The sequence below is a fragment of the Dermacentor silvarum genome, chromosome 10 (genome assembly GCF_013339745.2).
Source record: "Dermacentor silvarum isolate Dsil-2018 chromosome 10, BIME_Dsil_1.4, whole genome shotgun sequence".
NCBI classification, from domain to species: domain Eukaryota; kingdom Metazoa; phylum Arthropoda; class Arachnida; order Ixodida; family Ixodidae; genus Dermacentor; species Dermacentor silvarum.
The window spans coordinates 44693135-44715992 of NC_051163.1; the positions used below are offsets into that span (position 1 = coordinate 44693135).

Here is a 22858-nt window from a genome sequence, read left to right on the forward strand (position 1 = left end):
GTTTTATTTTTGTTTACGCAGTTTGGTTAAGTCATATCTTGTGAAGCGTATAACAAATTTATGTATGTATTTAGTGCTGCAGTAAGTTGGTAAAACTATCACTTTTGAGCGGGGAAATGAGCCTGGCAGAACTCAGTGGGGATTTGTCTCGGCTTGCTGACTGAGCGGCTGAGTCTCGGTGAAGTTGTGCAGACGCATGCGAGGAACGAGAAACTGCTGCGGACCTTTCTGAGGCATCTAGACTCTGATCGGGACGTTGAGCTACGTTGGAGAACATCACAGTGTTTCGTACTCACGATGACTGTGCAACAACCGACGATGGCTGCAAGCATCGACCTGCATCATCCCAGCGGCCGCGGAGGCTCTCCCCTGCCCATCGGGATCTCTTTCGGCGGCGGGGCAGTCTGTTACGATTCGCTTAGAGCGGCAATGCCCGGACCACGTGCAGTCTTACGATTCACTTTGAGCAGCCATGCCCGGACCACGTGCAAGCGCATGGGAAACGGCGTGCCTAACGATCTCGCTCGTCAACATGAACAGACGTGTCCGACGCGAGGGTCAGAGATACGTCAGAGACGAAACCTGCCGTGCCGCCTTGCGACCGCTCAACCCCAATGGGCACGTTCAGCCCGCTAGGGTCACCCACCCTAACTACTTCGTGTGGTTTACCCTGTCCTGCAGTGGGGGAAGGAGAGGGGAAGAATGCCCGGCTGGTGGAGTGTATAAAAAGCCAGAAAGCAGCCACGTGGTGAGCACTCTTGCTTTGCCCTAGCCTGCATGTGCATGCACGCTGAACGTTTCTTGTATATTTTCGTTGGAGCACACCGCTCACTCGCAACCATGTATTAAACTTGTGTTATTTGTTTTATTGCGATAGCAATTATATGGACACTCAAAAGCAGATTTCTGCCGTCGGCGTCGCCGTCGCCGTCGCGTCGCCGTCGCCGTCGCCGTCGCCGTGAGGTTCCGTATGACGTCATTTGGAGATGAAATCGTCGCCGCGCGCCGAACGCTGTATGTGCGAGTGAAAGGGCGCGAGGGGCGCGTCTTTCACGGGGAGTGAACGCACGGCGGAGAACAAACGCGCGTTCTGCGCCGTGCTCGCTTAAGGGCTGCAGAAGTAGGCGTCTCTTTTCTCCTTTACAATCACCATATATGTAGAGCAAACGCGCCTTCTTCGGACGCGCGAGAGGCCGTGGGGGAGGGGGAGGGAAGGGAGGCGACGTTTAGCTGCGGCACCAAGTGCCTATTTATATCAGAGGCTCCAGCAACAGTCACCAACGCCGCACGCATTTTGAGCTAACGCGGGCAAAACGCCGATGGCGTCGACAACAGTTCTGCGTGTTGTTGCTACCAAAGCCGCTCACCTTACTTCGTATGACATTGCTGTGTTGCTATCGCATTCATTGCTTCGCCCTTAGGGCGAAACTGTGACATTTTTTATTGCGATAGCAATTATATGGACACTCAAAAGCAGATTTCTGCCGTCGGCGTCGCCGTCGCCGTTGCCGTCGCCGTCGCCGTGAGGTTCCGTATGACGTCAATGGAGATGAAATCGTCGCCGCGCGCCGAACGCTGTATGTGCGAGTGAAAGGGCGCGAGGGACGCGCGCTTTCACGGGGAGTGAACGCACGGCGGAGAACAAACGCGCGTTCTGCGCTGTGCTCCCTTAAGGGCTGCAGAAGTAGGCGTCTCTTTCCTCCTCTACAATCACCATATATGTAGAGTAAACGTACCTTCTTCCGACGCGCGAGAGGCCGTGGGGGAGGGGAGGGAGGGAGGGGGAGGGAAGGGAGGCGACGTTTAGCTGCGGCACCAAGTGCCTATTTATATCAGAGTCTCCGGCAACAGTCACCAACGCCGCACGCATTTTGAGCGAACGCGGGCAAAACGCCGACGGCGTCGACAACAGTTCTGCGTGTTGCCGGTGCTGCTGCATGCCCAAGTTTATACAGCTGATAAAGCTGCTATCATTACTCCGTATAGCTGTCTTCAAATTTGCTATCGCAATTGATGCTTCGCCTTTCAGGTGAAGGGGAAGCCGCCAGGGGGCGCGAAGTAGTACCAACACACTCACTTCGCGCTCTGCATCTTCATGAGTTTTCAGTGATTTTTCGCTTGAAAACGCCCCAAAACGCTACTATCAGCTTCACGAAGTTCCGAGGAACACCTGGACGCCACCCAAGTGCATCTACGACTGCTTGGAGGGACAGGAGGATTCCTGAAAGCTCGCCAGCACGGGGAACGCTAACCCAACGCCAACTCGGTGAGCCGTCGGCAGCTGCACCGACGCTGGGATTCCCGCGTCGCAGCTGCGCCAAGCCATGGCTCTCGACGCGGAAACTAATCAAGAATCCCACCAGCTTCAGCAGGATGGGACAGCAGACGACCAAATGGACGAAACTGAAGACCACTCTGACTTGGTGAGTCGAGACGCTAACATCTCCCACTCGCGTGAGGAAGAGAACGCTAACTGGCAGGCAGTGAAATCCGCCAAACAACGTAAACAAGAAGCTTTGGAGCGGAGGCGCGGCAACGCAGAGCCCCGAAACCAATTTCAAACGAGCACGTCAACCTATAAGAAATTGCCTAAACTACCGCCATTGCCTAAGGACGATTACAAAATCGTCATTCGCCCAAACCAAGGCCTCCCACTAAGAAATATTCTCACTCCCACGCTTGCGCAAGCAATCATAGATGCATGCCAAGCTGCCTTCAAGGATGACCAATTCATCCTTAGAATTAATCCGGGATCAAACATTGCGATCCTATCGACCAAATATGAGGCAGTTGCGGACAAAGCACGCCTCATACGCACGCTCGTATTGAACGGCAGGGCCCACGCCGTCCGTGCCTACGCCGCAAACGGAGACGACACTCTAAGAGGGGTCATCCATGGTGTACCGATGAACACCTCGACCGACACTCTCATGGCCCACCTCCGTGTGAGAACGCAAGGGGTAGAGATCATCACTGCTCGAATGATCGGCACAACCAAAAGTGCAGCTATCACCTTTTTTGGTCCCACACTACCTCGAGCCGTGTACTATTATGGAGGGGAGCTCCGTTGCTACCCATTCAGACCCACAATTCAAGTTTGCAAGGTCTGCCGAGAGAAAGGACACCGCACAGACGTCTGCCCGCATCCGGACCGCCCTATTTGCTGGCTGTGTGGACTAACAGATCCAACAGATGGACACCCGTGTGCTATTAGTTGCGCCTCGTGCGGGGAGGCCCATCCCACAGGGGACCCAACTTGCAAAAAGAGACTTAAGCCAGCGAAACCTAAACAGCCACAACTGGAGGCCCACCACACCCATAAGATCCCCTGGGACAACAACAACCACCCACAGAGGACGAAGAACATCCGCTGGTTCTCTTCCGAAGAGGAAGAAGAAGCCTACAAATCGGGCGACGACAAGCGCCGCTCCCGGTCGCGCTCACCGTCATTGAACCGACGACCACGAACGCCACCAAGGAAACGCCACCAAGCACCGACTCTGCAGAAGAACCACCACAACATTTTGCCAGCAGGAGGTGGCAGTACCATCGACGGGAACAATGGACACATCCAACAGACATCATCGGCCAAGGTAAGCTGGGCGGAGGTCGTGGCTCCCAAAGCTGCACATACTACACCCATTACACAAAACGTAGAATATCAAAGAGTAATAACAGAAAACAAACAACTGAAACAACGCCTAGACAGATATGAGAGCAAAATAGCCTGGCTCGAAAAACAGCTGTCCCAACTTATGGGAACCACAAGACCCACAGTACAGTCTACACAACAGCAAATAGTCACCCCAAAGGAAAAGCCACAAGAGAACGGGCACGCACAACCGCAACCTACACCAGACCGCGATCCTGTAGTTCACACAGGTATACAACAACCTGAAGCAAACCTCACGATACAACAACAACTGCAACTAATGCAACAACAAATAGAGCAGCAAACTAAAATACAAATGCAGCAGTTTTTGGTAGAATTTCAGGAACTAAAGCGTTACGTTCATGAAACCCTTAACAAAGAATCGAAGCGTAGACGTAAGCATACCATACAGAGATCCCAGGAGTCTGATGACAAAAACATGCTTACCTCGGACGCTGAAAGCACAACCACCACCTCGCATCATGGCAAATAGGCGACCCAGAACAAAAGAGAATCTCACAATATGGTCCTGGAACTGTCGTTCCTTGCACAACAAACACGCTATACTCACACTATACATACAGGCGGCGCTGATCCCTCCAGACATAATCTGCCTGCAAGAAGTGGGAGCTAGGCCCAAGGCGATTACGGGCTACAGACTGCACATAGAGCCTAACCACCCAAAGGTAGCGACACTCGTCAGGAAGGAATTCGCAGCGACACTCGCAACGGTACCGCACGAAGACACTCCACACCACATCGTCACGCTCTGGCCAGCCAAGAAGGGACGTCCGAAGCAGGTAATATGCAACATATATAGTCCCCCACATGACCGGAAAGCGGAGTTTGGCCACATCTTCAAACATCTGAACACCATGCTTGAACCACGCGACCGCCTAATCATCACAGGGGATTTCAACGCATGGCACACGACATGGGGATACGCCAAAGACAGACCCAAAGGTACGAGGCTACTAGAGGCGATACAGCGATTTGACTACATACTCCTCACGACACCGGGAAGGCCGACCCGAATGGGAAACAGCGTAAACAGAGACACCACACCCGACCTTGCCATCACCAACAATGCCAGGGCCATGCTCTGGAACGTGTTGGATGACACCCTGGGCAGCGATCATAATATAGTGGAAATAACCTATGAAACAGCTCAACTACGACGCCCCCTCGGAAAAGCCAAAATCACAAACTGGACTAAGTATAGAGAGCAACAAGAAGTAGGAAATGGGCCCAAACCAGGAACCATAGCTGGCTGGACTCGCTACATTAAGGGCCTCTATGATGAAAACACTAAAATATATCAGACTACGGCAGACACCCCCGCCATCGACAATCACTTGACACACCTTTGGGAAGCTCGTCGGGGACTCACCAAACGGTGGCGCCGACAGAAACTAAACAGAAAACTGAGACTCCGCATAGCGGAAATCACAGAGAGGGCGAACGCATACGCGAAAGAACTCTACCATAACAATTGGCGCACATTCTGTGACTCCCTAAGAGGCACATTAAGCACGAAAAAGACATGGAACATCCTACGGAGTCTTTTGGACCCCTCAACCACACGAACCGAAACAAATGCTACACTCCAGCGGTTAGCAGGGGAATTTCAAGGGGACCATGATCAGTTAATACAAGAGCTGAAACAACGGTACACAGGAGAACGCAAGCGGGACGGAAATTCATTAACTAGTCAAGAATACACAGGAACACCTAACCACGAGCTGGACGCACCCATCACCTTTGCAGAGGTGTATGCAGCGGCGCAAAGCTTCAAAAAGAATACAGCACCCGGATTGGATGGTATTACAAACGCCATGATACGGAACCTTAGCACTGACACATTACAAGCCATCACTGGACCACTTCAATCAAGAAATATGGACACCGGGTGGAAAACTACCCACTGAGTGGACAATGGCCCAGATCGTACTAATACCGAAACCAGGAAAGCGGAGAAGCCTTGACCAGCTGCGACCAATATCACTAACATCCTGTATGGGCAAAATGTTTGAAAAAGTCATACTCACTCGCCTCGAACAATACACAGAAGAACGGGGGCTCCTACCAACATCTATGTACGGATTCAGGCGAGGGATGTCTGCCCAGGACATATTCTTATTGCTCAAAGAGGAGGTGCTCAACCCACCTCCAGGTAGCCTCAACAACTTACTCCTTGCCCTCGACATCGAAAAAGCCTTCGACAACATCGCGCACTCTGCCATACTAGACGGCCTCACAGCCATTGGATGCGGTGAACGCATATTCCATTATGCATCAATATTCCTTGGCAATCGCAAGGCACAGATTGGCATGGGCGGAACCAACTCACCACCATACGAACTTCCACTGAAAGGCACGCCCCAGGGTTCCATCCTGTCACCATTCCTGTTTAACATCGGGCTCCGGAAGCTAGTCCTACAACTCGAGGATATACCGAACCTGGGCTGTGCCTTTTACGCGGACGACATTACACTATGGGCAACAAAGGGCTCCTATGGAGAACGGCAAGATGTCCTGCAAAACGCTATAGACAAGATTCAAAGCTACCTTCAGGCGGCAGGTATGACCTGCGCCCCCAAAAAATCGGAATACCTGCAGATAAGACCACCGCGCACCCAGTCCAACCGTGCACCCCCACTTCACCTGACGATTGCCGGACAATGCATCAACAGAACCCCGGTAGCACGAATCCTGGGCATGCACATACAAGAAAATAACAGCGTAAAGACGGCAATAGACAAACTCAAACACACCGTAAAAAGTATTACAACCCTCATAGCTAGAATAGCAAGAAGTAAAGATGGGATGACAGAAGGCGAGACATTACGCCTCGTACAGGCCTTCGTCCTCACCCGAATCACCTTCGCTCTGCCCTTCCAAGCTACACGCAAGACCGAAATAGAAAACATCGACAAGCTCATAAGAATCGCATACAAAGCTGCACTCCAACTTCCGAATTACACGAGCACAGACAGGCTCATGTCGATAGGCATAAATAACACATATGAAGAACTGGCAGCCGCAACGCTAATCGCACAAAGAGAACGACTCAACACCACACACCAGGGCAGAAAACTACTGCAAAGATTGGGATACCCGCTCACCCCCCAATACTGCGGAGACGACACAGTCATCGTACCGATGCACCTACGGGCTCGCATCATCGTGGAACCGGTCCCCAAAAACATGCATCCGCTGTACAACCAAAAGCGCCGGCAAGCACGAGCACGAAAACTCCTCCTGAGAAGGAACGATCCTGATACCTATTTCACCGACGCTAGCCTTTACTCCACAACACCACAAGGCCCCAGACAACCGGCATACGCAACGGCAGTAGCTAACCAAAAGAAAGTGGTGGCCTGCGCATCTATACGCACCAGATCAAGCGCCACCGCAGAGGCAGCAGCCATAGCCCTCGCAATCAAAGAAGCAGAACGAAGAGGTCGCTCCGCATATATGCTGACGGATTCACAGGCCGCCTGTCGGTTATATATTAGAGGCACACTTCCCAGGTGCGTCACCGATATCCTGGGCCCCACGCTGACTGAGGACCATGGGATCGTCTGGTGCCCAGGGCACACAGGCCTCGAAGGCAACGAGGAGGCCGACTGTGTAGCTCGCGGACTTGCTGGCCGAGCCACAGAAGACCCTTCGAGGCCCCTCACAAACCACCATGAAGATCCCATCACGAGCAGGCAGATTTTGGAGGACCAACGCCTGACCAGACGAAAGTACGCTCCTCCACATCCCAAGTTAAGCAGCCAACAAGCCAGGGACTGGCGCCGCCTTCAAACCAACACTTACCCGCACATATCAAGGTTGCACGCGATGTTTCCAGAGGTATACACAACCAGTGTATGCCCCTGGTGCAACGACCACACAGCCACACTGACACACATTACATACCAGTGTACGGAACGCCCAGCCGAGGCAGTATCCAGGCTGGTGAGCTCATCACAGACACTCACAACGTGGTCTTGGGAGGCACGACTTTCCGAGCTGGCACTGGGAAGCCAACTGGCGACCCTGGACCAGGCCCGGCGAGCCGCCGCGGCCAGTGGGGCTCTACAAGAGGGCTCCACCCGAGAATAACCACACCAACCACTCTTCGTACAATAAAGTTTATTCTCTCTCTCTTCAGGTGAAACTGCGACAACTTTTTTTTATTTGTTTTTTCGTCGCCTCGTCTTCCCCGCCGGACCCTCTCAAATGGTAAACCTGGTTCGAGCTCCAAGCAGACGCAGTTCAAGTTTTACCAAACCCCGGTCCGTAACACCGTGCTGGGTGCAACACCGTAACATCCGTAACACCGTGCTGGTAGTCTCGCTTAGCAGCGCGCCACGATTCTTCCTCCGGCTTCTTCCTCGTCACAGCGAACCTTCCTCGGTGTCCCCATGTCTACGTCTTGCGCGCCGCCGCCGCCGCGCACTGTTGTGCCTAATGGCACGTACACACTAGAGGCAAAACGCGCGCGGCGCGCCGCCGGCGGCAAACCGCAGCAGCGGCAGGGCGGCCACACCTAAAGCCCCTATATTTATAAAAGTAGCGCCATTCTTAGATCTTGCCGCCACCGCGCTCACCCCGGCGCTTCCTCCTCGCCCTCTCTTAGCCGCCTCCTGTCGCCCCAGCCTCCTCCGCTCCCCCATTGGCCAATCCGTGTCACGTGGAAGTTCGCGTCGCGCTTTTGTATATTTTTTTTCTTTCCAGCGCGCTCCGACTGCCATTCTCGGGCCTGTGCGACGAAAGTGCTGTACGCACAAACGGATCAAACGTGTTAGGGACAAGAACTTCGTTGTGATGGCATGCTGCTGCGCCTTAAGTTGCCGCAACCGACAAGGCGAGGGCAAAAGGCTTTTTTTGTTTACCATCCGGCGTGCGCAAACGCTTGTTGCACACTTGATATTTGCGCCGTCTCGCATCGTCGCGTTGCTACTTCCAAAACGGCATTATTAAGACCAGTTACTGACTAACGAAGCAAAATCGCGCCTCAAAAACGTCTCCGCAGGGCGCGATCGAAGTTTTCCTCGGATTTCCTCTGGTAGCGCGTTAGCTGTCGTCTGCCACGGCAGGCCCGACGCAGGCGGCGCCACTGTCGATATCGCGCCTCGATCGCGCTGGTCGCGCCGAGCGCGATAGTGGAACGGAGGAGGAGGGAAGTGGATGGCGCTACTTTTATAAATATAGGGGCTTTAGCCACACCAACCGGCGGCGCGCCGCTGCGGCAATCACGTGACAGACTAGACTCCTCTCCCCTTCTCGAACTATCCGCGAGCTCACGCGTGTAGATGATAGTGCGAAACGAGAAACAAGCGGTCGGGCGGGTCCGCATGGCACCAGTTTCCCGCGTGCACGTCACGGAAGCCTGCCGCTCTCATTGGTCTCCTTCATCCGCGGCACGCGGCAAACCGCAAAAAATCGGTCCAGGAGCGATCCCTGCCGCGGCAACAAAAACCCGGTTCGCGGCTGCTTTCGCGGCGCGCGTCTTGCCGCCGGCGGCGCGGCGCGTGCGTTTTTCCGCTAGTGTGTACGTGGCATAATGGACCCTCGGGACAAACAATGCTTCACCGGCAGACATGCAGCTTGGAGTGCTGTTCACGCTTCGTCGTTTTCTCGACGCCAAGGAGCTGGTGACTAATTCAGCGTCACCTGGGGCAAATGAACTAGCAATTATGTGTCGTATCTGCGGCCGTTCGACTGCCCGGAGCTGATGGGCGAACCGAGTTCTGGGACCCCAAGCTGCAATGAGTCATCGGCCTCGTGCGGCGCTAAGACGACAACGTCGCTTTTGGGGTGATTCCGGGAAGCACAAGCCCCCACCCGGACTAACTACGACAGGGCTCGGCACCTACTGTGACGCGCAAGCCAGAAGCCCCCTTCCGAGACTTTCGCCAAGGCCAATATCAGGATCCTGTCAAATTGACCGTCACGGAGCGGCCACTAATACTTGAAATTGGTCAACTTCGAGCTTTCCCGTGGGAACAACGCCGACGTTTAATTCCCAAGTTGCTACCCGTTGTCTGGTGTGCGTGGGCGACCAGGCAACATTGGAGGAGGAGCCCGGCGGAACGGGTACACATCATGGGCGGGATATTGCGAACTGGTCGAAAATTGTCATTGGTTAAGAAGAACCGAAGTGCATTCCCTGGTCCAGTGAAAGAGGGAAACGTAATGGATAAAAAAGGGTGGTTTGAGTGTTGAGAGACGCTAGCCCATGTAGACGTTCCGACATGTAAACACTCGGACATGCAACACTTAGCATTGTTGTGTCTGGCGGTCCTTCGGGACAAAGGAGGCCTCATCACCAGACGGGGAAGCTATCAAGTGCTCTTCACGCTTGTCGATTCTCGCGGCCGGGAAGTGTCACCTGGGACTTATGGATGAGCAGTTAGTCTCCAGGCTGCCTCATGCGTCGCTAAACGGCAACGTCTCCCTTTGGTACGTTTCCGTGAAATTACCAGCGCCGCCCGAACTACGACGGGGCCCGGCGCCGACTGTGACGCGCCAACCTGGAGCCCTTTCGGGACAACAGCCGCCCTCCCTGGAAATGGTGGCTTCCGCGAACCGACCGCTACGGAGAGGCGACTCTTGGCAGGAAATGGTGGCTTCCGCGAATTGACCACTACGGAGAGGCGACTCTTGCAAGGGGCCAGCATCTAGCATTCCCGGATGTGGCTCTTAAGGTGTCAAACGCTGCCTGTATACGGAGGCGACGCTCATGGGCGGGGTTTGGCGAACTGGTCGGAGGTGGCCATTGGCTAAGAAGAAATAAAGTGCATTCCCTCGTCGTGTGAAAGAGGGAAACGGAAGGGATAAAAAGGAGAGCTGGAGTGTTGTGAGGACGCTCGAGCATGTAGAACGCTGGGCGATGTAAACGCTACTACATGCAAAGATGCTAGCACGTAGACGGCTCCAATATCATGGAGCCCTTCTTGTAATATACCATATGTACATTTGTATATAAAACAGTTTTCTAATCTCCCTGGATATCTCCTCCTCTTGGCACCTGGCACGGCACCATCCATGGAACCTTCGTGGCCGCGCGAACTCACGGCTTTCGCAACAGCATGTAGTAAGCTCCGATAATCATGGAGCCCTTGTTCGAAAATAAGTCCATATGTATTAAAACGCTGTTCTCAACTCTCTGGATATCTCCGTCTCCCGTCACTTGGCACGACACCACCCACATAACCTTCGTGGCCGTTCGGACACTCGGACTTCACAACAGCACCGGCTTTCATACAGAACGAAGGAGCGCATGCACAGTTGGCCGTGACGTCACTTCTGACTCGCGTTGCATGCGTAGTAGTGCGCAGCTGGTGGCGAAGTCGTAGGGGAAGTGGGGCGATAGCTATGCACTTTGTACGGGCGGCGTACGCAGACGCGCCGAGATGACGTCACGACGCATGCGCAGTAACGCGCAGCTGGCAGGAGCTCGGTGGCGACGTGTCTGTGTCGGGCGAAGCGAGCGCGCACCTGCGCCGGCAGTTACTAGGCAACGCGAGGTGACGTCATAGCTCGGCGCAGTTTTTCGCGGACGACTAACGGAGTTACAGAGAGCTTAAACGGCTTCGCTGTTGAAAATTCCTGCGAGAGTTGGAGTTAACTAAAACTCCATGAGAATGGAGCATATTAAACTTTCATTCGAGAATGCAATAGGCGACGAGGCATTTACTCCAATCTGGGATTATTTCTGTTTAGTGTGCATGGACACTCCTAGTGCAGTTCTGCCTCGTCGACGCCTTGAGGTTCCGTACAGTGTTGCCAGGTTTGGCTATATATCGCCAAATTGGGCTACGGGAAAGTTTTTTTGGCGTCGACTTGGACGAGTTGGCTATGTGTGTATATTTGGGCTATTGAAAATCTGAGACGGCTGTGTTTGGGCTATAAGTGGCGCCCTAATCCACGCTCCAGAGGTGGCTCTGATCGGGTAGAAGCAAATTTATCAGGCTGGGTTTTAGCTGGCTGAGCCGGCCGCGTGGCAGTGTGTGTGTGCGTGGGCGAAATGACCCCCCGCCTTTCCTTTCCACTCTGCGCCGTTGTCTAACCCGGTGGCTTTGATCATTGATGCACTTAAACTTACACCCTGCTTGAACGTTATGCTCCCGATCCCGTTTTTTACAGTACACTGTACTAACATGGCTATGCTCAGGAAGGGAGAGCAATAATATAGGGTCAGGGCCATCGGGCGATTGTGGCGCCAACATGAAAGAAGGGAAGCACGGGTGGATGACACGCCCCAGTGTGTTCATGGCCATGTCTTAATTCTGGGTGAAGTATCGTGCCGGGCACAACTTTCGACCTACTCCACGTATCTCGCACGAAGCTTTACTGCCATTTTACTTCTACTGCTAGATGCATTTTTCTTCGTGCTTAGATTACAGATTCATTTCGATAGGTTGGACGTAAGATCGGATCCTCCTCACAGAGGAGAATCCAAACATGGCGAAGTGGACCAAGTATGCGAGAACGTATAAAAAAGAATGGGAGCAAGACCCCGAGCCAAAGGTGGGTTCTGGTGCTTTTACTTCTAGACGGTTTGCCCTTAACGTCACGGATGCAGAAACTCATTATGCTAATATCGAAACATGTTTACCACGAAGACATCAGTGCACTACGTCACATGAACTTCACCCACCGTGTTAGCTTAGCTTGTGAGGTGTCGTGCTGCTGGCTCGAAGACGCGGGTTTGATTCCCGGCCACGGCGGCCGCATTTCGATGAAGGCGAAATGCAGGAACACCCGTGTACATAGGTGTACGTTAAAGAACCCGAGGTGGCCAAAATTAATCCCACTGCGTCATGCCTCCCAATCATATCGTGGTTTTGGCACGTAAAACCCCAGCAATTAGATTTTTAGAATAGGGGCCTCACATTGGGGCCCCAAAAAATTTGCGTCGATGTCACTGCGCATGCGTAAGGCGTAAACTGTTTGGGTTTTGCGTCGGGCATGCTATTTCATCGATTTAGCGGGAGCCCCAAAAGCTTTCGTCAACAAACATGGCGGCGCCCATCGAAGCGAAGGCTCTAATTTAGCACAAAACTGGGCTCGATTCGTGGTAATGCGTGAAGTTCGTACGCTAGAAGTGAATGCGGTTATCACGTTTCTTAACTAACATGTGTTATGAAGATGGATTCATTATACGCCACTGATTCCGAATTTAATTGTCGACTTCATGGCTCGTAGGCCTATCACGGATTGACTTGGCTGGGTGATGGTGCCTAAAGTTGGTTCCTCAAAACTAAGCGCAACAAGTTGCATGCTGCTAATAGGCACCGGGCGCGGGATGAATTTGGACCGGTGGCGCCTTCATGCGGCGGCGCCGTAAATGTAATGGCATGTGGCGGCCGGGCCGCGCGCAGCAGGCGCTGCCGTGAAACCAAGTCTGATCAAACATGTTGCGTTTTTGGGTGCACCAACAGTTACTGAAACATGACTGAAGCTGGTTAGGCCATTCAATTTAACCTTTGTTCATCCCGGCATCGCGTTTTTCAGGCGGAAAGTCTGTATATGTGCGGTCTGCTACAGCAACAGCGCGTTCAGTGCTCAGCAATTGAAACGCGATACTCGAATCGCATGGTCGCCAGCTGGGGAAGCGTACGGAAGGGGGAGGAGGCAGTGCACTACGCAGCGGGCTTCCACCCGGGCCGCTGTATCTTGAAATTCATCTACGGCGGGGGCAGAGTCCTATGTTTTAGCGGCTTCATTCGCGTTGATGCGAGCGGCGGGACGAGGTTCAATTCGCCCGCTGCTGCTGCCGCGCTTACTCACTCCAGCGTTTTGACAGCGAGTTTCCACGGTCATCGATTGAAATGCGGTCATGTTTGCTTGTGCACTCCTGACATCATGCTTGTTAGTTTAGTTAGTGTGCCTAGGTTTAGTAACTTATATGGCCTATAAAACTATTATCTTTCGTTCGTATAGCTGTCCACTAGTTGCTATTGCAATCGATGCTTCGCATTTCAGGCGAAAGGGCGACTTTTACACCAGCAGTCCGTCTGATACAGCACTATTATTACCACGCAGATATTGGACCACATTGAAGTGAGGCTGAAGAGCGGCCTCTCTCCAGCCCGTGCATTCTCGCCCCGACAAAAAAAATGGTTAGAGACACAGATAGTGCACAGTGCGGGATGCACCCTAAGAATGCAAATCGTATTAATAAAATATAATGTAGACATAGGCAGAATGCTCGTGTACATTTATAAAGTACAAATCGATTAGCTCAAGCATGCTAGGTGGCCATTTATCGACGCCCCGTTTCCAAGGAGATGTTATTAGAAATTACCAATCACCGTTGTGACGTCATCTCTTGTAGCAGCTGGTGACTAGCAACCTCTACTCCGCCACATAGCATGTCCTGGCACAAGCCGAACGCAAGATTTCGAAGTCGTGCTGCAAACTTCCATACAGCGTTCCCTGCAATATATACTGTGCGAAATCGGGGTTAGTGAATAATTACTGCTTTGCTAGTTAACTTACCGGTGCTGGGTCCGGTATGGTTATATTGACAACGTGACTAATGACAACCGTACGGCAGCTTGTACAGTTCTTTCCATGAGGGTCGATAAGCCATGTCCGGATATTTTGCTCCGGACGAGCTCTTGTTAAGACTGTTGCTTTCTTTGTCAAACCAATATCGATGGGGAATTCGACACTGATCTGATTGGTGAAGTTTTTTTCGTCGTGCAAAACCTGCGTCGCGAAAAAAATATTCCACAGTTATCATCTATGTCCAAACGCACTGAACAAGGAGCGGTTTCATGTCGCGCTGAATGATAAGAAAAAAACCACAGATTTATGGATTAAAATAAGAAACACAACTGAGGGATTGAAAACGTCATCTGCCGAGGCGCAAACCGTCATACCAATTCATAATTAGGAATTATTAAAGCGGGAGCCTTACATGGTTCATGGGTCGGATATTTGACCGTCCAGGAAATTCGATGACACAAGAATTGACTGGCACCTGAGGTGATGGTACCACCATTGATGGCCGAACCCACTAAATTTGGCGGGAGCCGAACCCAAGACCATTGGTGGGAGTCAAGCCCACGACAATTGGTGTTTCTTAAGGTGAAGTTAAGGTGCCACCATGATGCCACCAACAAAGATCGTGGGTTCGAGTGCTTAATTAACTCCACCTTAATTAAGATCTAATTAAGACTTGAACCCACAACATTTAGTGTTACTTAAGGCAAAGTTCATCAAGGCACAGTTAATTAAGATATGGTTAAATAATGCCCTCGAATCCATGACCTTTGGTGTTAATTAGGACGAAGCTAATTAAAGCACAGTTCATTAAGGTAGACTTAACTAAGGTATTCGAACGCATGACCTTTCGTGTGAGAAAACAATACGAAGTAACAACGCATTCGAAGGAGAATGTCAAGTAATTGTGAGTGTGAGTATACTCGTGAGCGCAGGCTTCCGCCATCATCTTTAGCTTATGCTAAAGTAACTCAACTTTTTATTATGTTAGAACGTTACCTATATTTCCCACACTTCATTGTTATGTCTTCCCATTTTAATTCGAGGGCATTACTTGGCTCATTGTGCGACCCCACCGTCATCAGAAAGCCGTGGAAGAAAAACGGCACACAAATCACGTCATCTTCACCTACCAAAAAAAAAAAAGGAAAACAGGTCCTGATGGTGCCCTTCTAATGGATGGGATGGTGAAGGTCGATGATGATGATAATGACGGCATGGTCGAAGCACTCCTGCTTTTTACATTCCGCTGCGTTTCAGTCATGGCAGAGATCTACAGTTGCAGATCTTCAAAGATCTGCAAATGCTCTGTTAAATATGAGGCGGCTATGGCCGCCAGGCCAGGATGACTCAACAGACCGGACAGTCACAGCCGCAACAACTACCAAGTTCACTATTCCACAACCCATTGTTGTGGATATAGAAAGGAGAATAAATACAATATTAGGAATGTCAAATAACATTAGAATAAAGAAAGCATTTGCATATTTACACATTACATGATATATATTTACAGGTGGTGATAAGATATTTGCTGTTGATCCTCACTCCTACGCTTTACCAGTCTAAGAACTAGAATACTTCTTTCTAAGCATGCCGTGAACAGCATTGGAGATATGGTGTCTGCTTGCGTGACCACTTTCTTGATAGGTAACTTACTAGTTTTCTTGAAGAGAACCAAGGTAGCTGCACAATCTTTGTAGATATTTGCCAATGTATTTACGTATGCCTCCTGTACTCCTTGATTACGCAATGCCTCTATCACGGCTGCTATCTCCGCTGAATCAAATGCTTTTTCATAATCCATGAAAGCCATATAGAGAGGTTGGTTGTACTCCGCAGATTTCTCTATTACCTGATTTATGACATGGATATTATCCGTCGTGGAATATTCTTTCCTGAAGCCAGCCTGTTTGTTCTCTTGGTTGACTGAAGTCAAGTGTTGCCCTGATTCTATTATAAATTATCTTGAATATTTTATATACTACTGAAAGCAGACTAATGGACAGATTATTCTTTCATTCTTCAACGTCTTCCTTCTTATGGACGAGTATAACTTCCAGCTCCCAGGTACATTTGAAGTAGTGAGGCATTACGTATAAAGAGCCGCAAGCTTTTCCAGCATGATATCTCCTCCATCTTTGATTAAATCGATTGTTATTCCATCTTCTCCAGCAGCTTTTCGCCTGGTCATGTCTTGCAAGGCCCTTCTAAATTAATCGCTAGTTGTAGAAGGAGCCTCTGTTTCCTGTTGACCACTACTTCGAAGGAAAGTAGTTTGGCTGCTCTGGGGACTATACAGGTCGGTACAGAATTCTTCTGCTGCCATCGAAATTGCTGATATTACCCTGCCTATCTTTCAGTGCATACATCTTGCCTATTCCTATGCCAAGTTTATTTTCAATGGTTTCATGCTGCGGCCATATTTACGGCATCCTCAATCTTTCCCACGTTATAATTTCGAATATTCCTTACTTCTTGTTGTTCAGATTTCACAGTTCAGCGAATTCTATTTTATCTCTTGAGTTTGAGACTTTCATGCTTTGTCGTTTCTCTATTAGGTGCTTTGTTACTTTGGAGAGCTTACCTACTGGTTGCCTTCGTGCTTTACCTCCCACTTTAATTGCTGCTTCTGAGATCAGCCTAGTTACGGTTTCATTCATTAGCTCTATGTTATCTTCATCTTTGTGTTGTAAGGCTGCATATTTGTTTGCGAGCACCAGCCTGAATTGGTCTAGATTTATGCTATATTTAGCCTGAATTGGTAATATTTATCCCCGTCGCGCCCTCAGTCAAGGGGGCACTCGCGTGTAATTGGGGTTCATTACTAAAGAGGACACTCGGACTCGTATCCTCCAATGGGTGCCACAGCTGAGCTAAAAGACAATAAAGCTGCTAAATATCGCCATAAAATCCGTAAAATGGTGACATTAATACTGACCATAATGGGCCATGCAGAATCTACCATTCCGGGCGTGCTGGCTGTCTGAAGGGCCACTTCCATGCGGACGGCAGCGAATTTTTGACTGTTCGGGAAATAGAACACCCTGCCGTTCGTTGCAGCAGCTAGTTCTTCGAGCTTGGGATCTGCAGCGGTTCCGAGTGCAAACGTGCTCACTTCAACGAGAGAATTCACGAGGCTTGGAATCATGCTCCTCAGGTAGGGCTTCGCGTTTTCCGCACCATCAGTGACCAACATGACGATGGAGCCATGTGGAGGGTCATTGGGTTTGTTCAGCACCTGCACGTTTACAGAAATTACCTGAGCCACAGAGCACTGCACGAAATTTTGCTGCACTAACGCAGAGAGAAGGGGAACAATGAAAGGTTTGGCAGCTGCATGCAGCATAATGGCGAGGGACGTAAATAAAGGAGCATCGCGGAAAGCAGCATAGGTGTATGCGCAATGAAATCCGCTATACAATTATACCTGGTCAGTAGCGGGTGATAAAATCAAGCCACACTCCGACAGTCAACGTCTCGGCAATGTTGTCCATACGGACAGCAGCTAGCTTTCTAAATATTTTAATCCACGGATAACTTTCAATCCTGCAGAAGCAGAAAATATAATCTTGTCTCATGTACACAGTGAACTCATTACCACCAAAAAGGTATTATTGTTTCAAATGTAAATAACAACGGACAGGCTTCTCATTGTCCATCAGGAATTATTAACGCTGAACTTCTCACAAGGCATGTGTGGTTTTCCTTATATTATACTGTAATATTCACTGAATTGTTGGGTCTTTCTGTACATTATTATAAAGTTTCTATTTGATTAGTTTCGTTTTTCTCTCAACTTGCGTTACATGTCTGAATTCATTGCTTTCGTCTCCTACTGATACCGTGTCCTCAATAGGCCGGTGACGTCGTTTATTATCCACCAAATATTGCGCCACATCATCCCGTCACTTAAGTCCCGAAGTGAACCTGCTACAAATTGCGGAAACGGACGTGTACTTAGATTTAGGTGGACGTTAAAGAACCCCAGGTGGTCCATATTCCGGAGTCCCATACTACGGCATGCCTCATAATCAGATTGTGGTTTTGGCACGTAAAACCCCATAATTTAATTTTTTTTCAACTTTAAAATTTTCGTGAAAATCAGAAGAAAAAAAAAGAAACGCGACGTTTACACATTCTCAGTTAACTTGCACAATGGCGACTTACGCTGCTTTCAATGAAAACGCGGCTTGCTTTCAGCGGTCGCGTAAGCTTTGATGACACTGTGGCCTTGTAACGCCAAGGCGTAGAAGCGACTTTTGATGGACGTCGTAGCTGCGACTTTCTATTGCGACGGCGGTTACAATCGCTACAACCACCGCACTTTAGTGAAGCGCTAGTAGCTACATCATCATCATGTCCTTTCTCGTAAAACCTCATCATCGTTTTTTTTTTGTACGAGGAATTAGACTGACGACTGCATGTATATATATTTGCGTATTTACGAAGTGTTTGCACCCAGAGCATCTATTTGCCCCCGCTTACCTGTTGTAGTCATTGCCATATGTTAGGTGAAACTATTGTGCTTTTGTTCCCCTTTTGAAGAAGACGCGCCTCCAGTCCAGCGGCATCGTCAACGCTCGGCCCGCTCTGCTCGCACTGCTGGTCGGTGAAGTTGAATTTTCGCCGCTGTGTGACGCAAGATCCCACGACACTCTTAATCAGCCGCCTAAATTTGTCGTGCGGGAGGACACCGACATTCCGCCTGGCTATTTTGCCCTTGTCCCAGTCGCCTGCTGTGCCGTCACTGATGCTACGGTCTTCTTTACACCATCTGACATCTTTATGAACCGCAAAGTCATTCTACTGCCTTTTGCAATGCTTGACATAGCCGCCGGCATCAGCAATATTTTTGTGTACAATCCTCTTTCTGCGTGTCTTGCGCTTCTTGTCGGTGAATGTCTCGGCGACGTGGAACACCTTGACTCTTCGTTCTTTGTTACCGTGCCAGACGAGTCTTTCATCTTGACTCCAACGAACTCCTCGCCCTTTGAACGCTTGAAGAGTCTTCGCATGAGACTACTCTCCATTTCCATCGCCACTACACTCAGCCCTGCCGAACACTCCTAGCTCCTTCAGCTTCTACACCACTTTAGAAGTTCTGTCTAATTTTCTCAGCCGCAACTGGGCCGAACGTCGGAAGTGCAGCGCTACATTGATATCGGCTTACACCAGCCATTGCGTTAACGACCGTACCGTTTCTCTGCCGACAATTGTCGCGTCATTAACGACGTCGTCGACGATATGCTACACCGTGGCGTTATTTAACCATCTCACAGTCCCTGGGCATCTCCTGTCGTTCTCCTTCGCAAGAAGGACGGGTCTTTTCGCTTTGGCGTTGACTACCGTCAATTAAATAAGGTCACGCGCAAGGAGGTCTATTCTTTGCCGCGCATCGACGACGCCCTTGACAGCCTTCAGGGGGCAGAATTCTTTTCGTCCCTAGACCTGCGTTCTGGCTACTGGCTGGTTCCCATGGCTGAAGCCGAGCCCCAGAAACGGCATTTATTACACCTGATGGCCTATACAAATTCAACGTGGTGCCCTTTGGACTTTTCAACGCGCCTGCAACGTTTGAACGACTCATGGACAATACGGTGCGTGGCCTCCAGTGGTTTATGGGTCTTTGTTACCTCGACGATGTCGTGGTTTTCTCGCCTAATTTTCCGACCCACCTATTTCGCCTTAGAAATGCTTTAACGTATCTCACAAACGCTGGCCTACAACTCAACCTCAAAAAGTGCCACTTCACCACGTGGGAGCTGACCATCTTAGTCCACACCGTGTCGAAGCACGGCGTTCTACCGGACCCTGTGAAATTTCGTGCAGTCGCTGAGTTCCCGAAGCCTACTAACGTCAAAGAACTTCGCAGTTTTGTTGGCCTGTGCTCATATTTCCGGCGCTTTGTATGCAATTTCGCTTCGATCATGTAGCCCTTGACCTAGCTTCTACGCGGTGGCGCGGACCTCTCCTCCTGGTCCCCATGCATGCGACGTCGCGTTCGTTACACTGCGTCGTCTTCTTACCTCTCCACCTATTCTTCGCCAGTTCGACCCGACAGCTGCAACTGAGGTACATACACATGCCAGCGGGCGTCGGTCTTGGCGCCGTCCTCGCGCAACGAAATCCCGGATACTCCGAATACGTGGTCGCCTACGCGAGTCACACGCTGACAAAAGCAGAGGCCAATTACAACGTGACTCAAAAAAGTGCTTGGCTTTTGTATAGGCGCTTGCCAAGTCCTGCCCATACTTATACGGCCACCTATTTGACCTAGTAACGGATCACCATGCACTTTGTTGGCGTCGCCACGTTGAAAGATCCATCTGGCCGCTTAGCACGCTGGGCACTCCGAATCCAATAGTACGATATTCGCGTCTTCTATCGCTGCGGATGCACGCACACTGACGCAGACGCCCTGTCCCGTTCCCCTCTAACTCCAGACTCGGCCAGCGGAACCACTTGCGCAAATCCCCTGTCATCTCTCGAATTTGACTCGATGGGCACGGAACAACGCCATGACTCGTGGATCGCTTCTCTGTTCGCCTATCTTTCTGGATCATCGACCACCCCTGTATCCCGATCCCCCCGACACGAAGCTGTTCGTTCCTACATTCGTGATCAGCTACTCCACCGACGCAATTGCGCCCCCGAAGGCCAGGGATGGCTACTAGTGATTCCCCGCAGCTCAAGGTCCCAAATTTGTGCCTCTTTTCACAACGATCCGCAATGTGGCCACGCCGGAGTATTGAAGACTTACGAACGTCTACGCCATCTCTACTAATGGCGGGGAATGTATACTTTCGTACGAAAGTTTGTTAATTGCTGCCATGACTGTCAACGTCACAAATTACCACCTTTATGTGCGTCTGGCGCATTGCAGCCGCTTTCGTGCCCTTCCAAACCCTTCGATCACGTCGGCAGTGACCTCCACGGCCCGCTTCCCATGACACCGCATGGCAATCGGTGGATCATAGTTTCTGTGGACCATTTGACACGCTACGTCGAAACTGCTGCTTTATCGAATGCTACAGCGCGGGATATAGCCTCTTTCGTCCTACATGGCTACATCCTTCGAACATGGCGCACCTCCAGAACTCCTCAGTGATAGGTCACGCCGTCCTCTCCGAAGTCGTTGAAGCTCTGCATTCGGAATACCACATTATTCATCGAACGAACACGGCGTACCATCCGCAAGCTAACGGGCTCACAGTACGGTTTAACCGCGCTCTCCGTGATATGCTCGCAATGTACGTGGCATCTCATCATGGGAACTGGGACCACGTACGTACTTTCGTAACCTTCGCGTACAACACTGCGATACAAACTACTGCGGGATGTTCACCTTTCCTCCTCCTGTATGGACGGGAGCCATTGCCATCTCCTTCCATACTCTCCTTCCATACCGTCCTGGCGCTTCCGAGTGCCTACCTGTGTACGAAGCTGCCCCACACGCCGAACAGTGCCACCAGCTCACGCGCACCTTTACATCACAAGAACAACAGCGTCAGAAGGAAGGCCCCAGTCGACTCACTTCCAAATACCACGTAAGCCCCAGGGTCTCTTGTATGGCTGGATGTTCCTTGCGAAACTCCTGGGCTTTCCTCCAAACTCGTTCCAAAGTACGAAGGGCCTTACCGCGTCTTGGAGCGAGCGTCTCCGGGGTGAATTTTCTCACCGAGCCACTTTCTCCGTCTGACGACATGCGCCGGCGCAGACGTGACCTCATCCACGTGGCGCGTCTCAAGCCCTACCATGACCCTCTGCCTCCAACCTCTTAGCTCGCCAGGATGGCTCTTTTTCTGCGGGGACGATTGTGAAGAAGAATACGCGCCTCCGTCCAGCGGCATCGCCAACGCTCGGGCCGCTCTGCTCGCGCTGCTGGTCGCTGGTGTCATTGGAGACGGTGCCCACACTGCCTCGCTGTTCCATGAACGCGTAGCGTCCTTGACGGACACCGCGAATAAACCTCTTCTCACCCTAAAATATTGCAAATGCGTTGTCTTTAATGCGACAGCTCACTTTGCCTACCTTTGTCGACAAACCCATATATTATTGATGTTATTTTTACAGCGAAGCTGTAAAAATAACAGATCCGTGGTTCAGATCCGTGGTTCAGATCCGTGGTTCAGATCCGTGGTTCAGATCCGTGGTTCAGATCCGTGGCTCAGATCCGTGGCTCAGATCCGTGGTTTCGTGGCGTCTGTGCGCAGAAATATCATCATCAGCAGTGGCTCGAGGGTGGTCGCTTTCTTCTACAGCTGGTTCGTAGGCGCCCCTAGGGGCACCCGCGCGAACACGCTCGTGCTACTGCTAACGCGTTCGTCTTCGTCGTCTTCAACAGGTGGCTCCATTGCCACTAATCATTCAAGCGTAGAATTTCACTTTTCTGTCGTCGTACTTGGGAGGCCGCGTTTACAGCGGTATGAGACATTGCTCAAGAGGGTATGAGCCACACATGGGCATGCGCCATGACGAACACATATAACAGAGGAGAAACACGAATGCGTGTGCGTACCTATCGTCACGATGACCACAGATCAGGACACTAAATATGTTCGTACCTTTGTTTAAAATTCTGTATCACCTCTGAGTCATGCGCTTAACAACTTCGCCGGTCATCCACCTTCACTGAGTGGAAGGGCTCATGAATGTTTTTAATGATTTTAGCTCCCGTTGTTGTTGACCTGTAAG

The 22858-nt window shown here is 50.8% G+C and overlaps 1 protein-coding gene across 1 annotated transcript in view; it reads right to left on the reverse strand.

Moving 5' to 3' along the window:
• LOC125940686 (calcium-activated chloride channel regulator 2-like) overlaps positions 1–22858 on the reverse strand; it is a 76499-nt gene that overhangs the window by 29233 nt on the left and 24408 nt on the right. The window contains exons 7-8 of the mRNA XM_049657117.1: positions 17103–17402; positions 14153–14365 (exon numbers count right to left, since the gene is read on the reverse strand). Of these exons, the coding sequence (XP_049513074.1) occupies positions 14153–14365; positions 17103–17402 (513 nt within the window). The remainder of the gene's footprint in view (positions 1–14152; positions 14366–17102; positions 17403–22858) is intronic.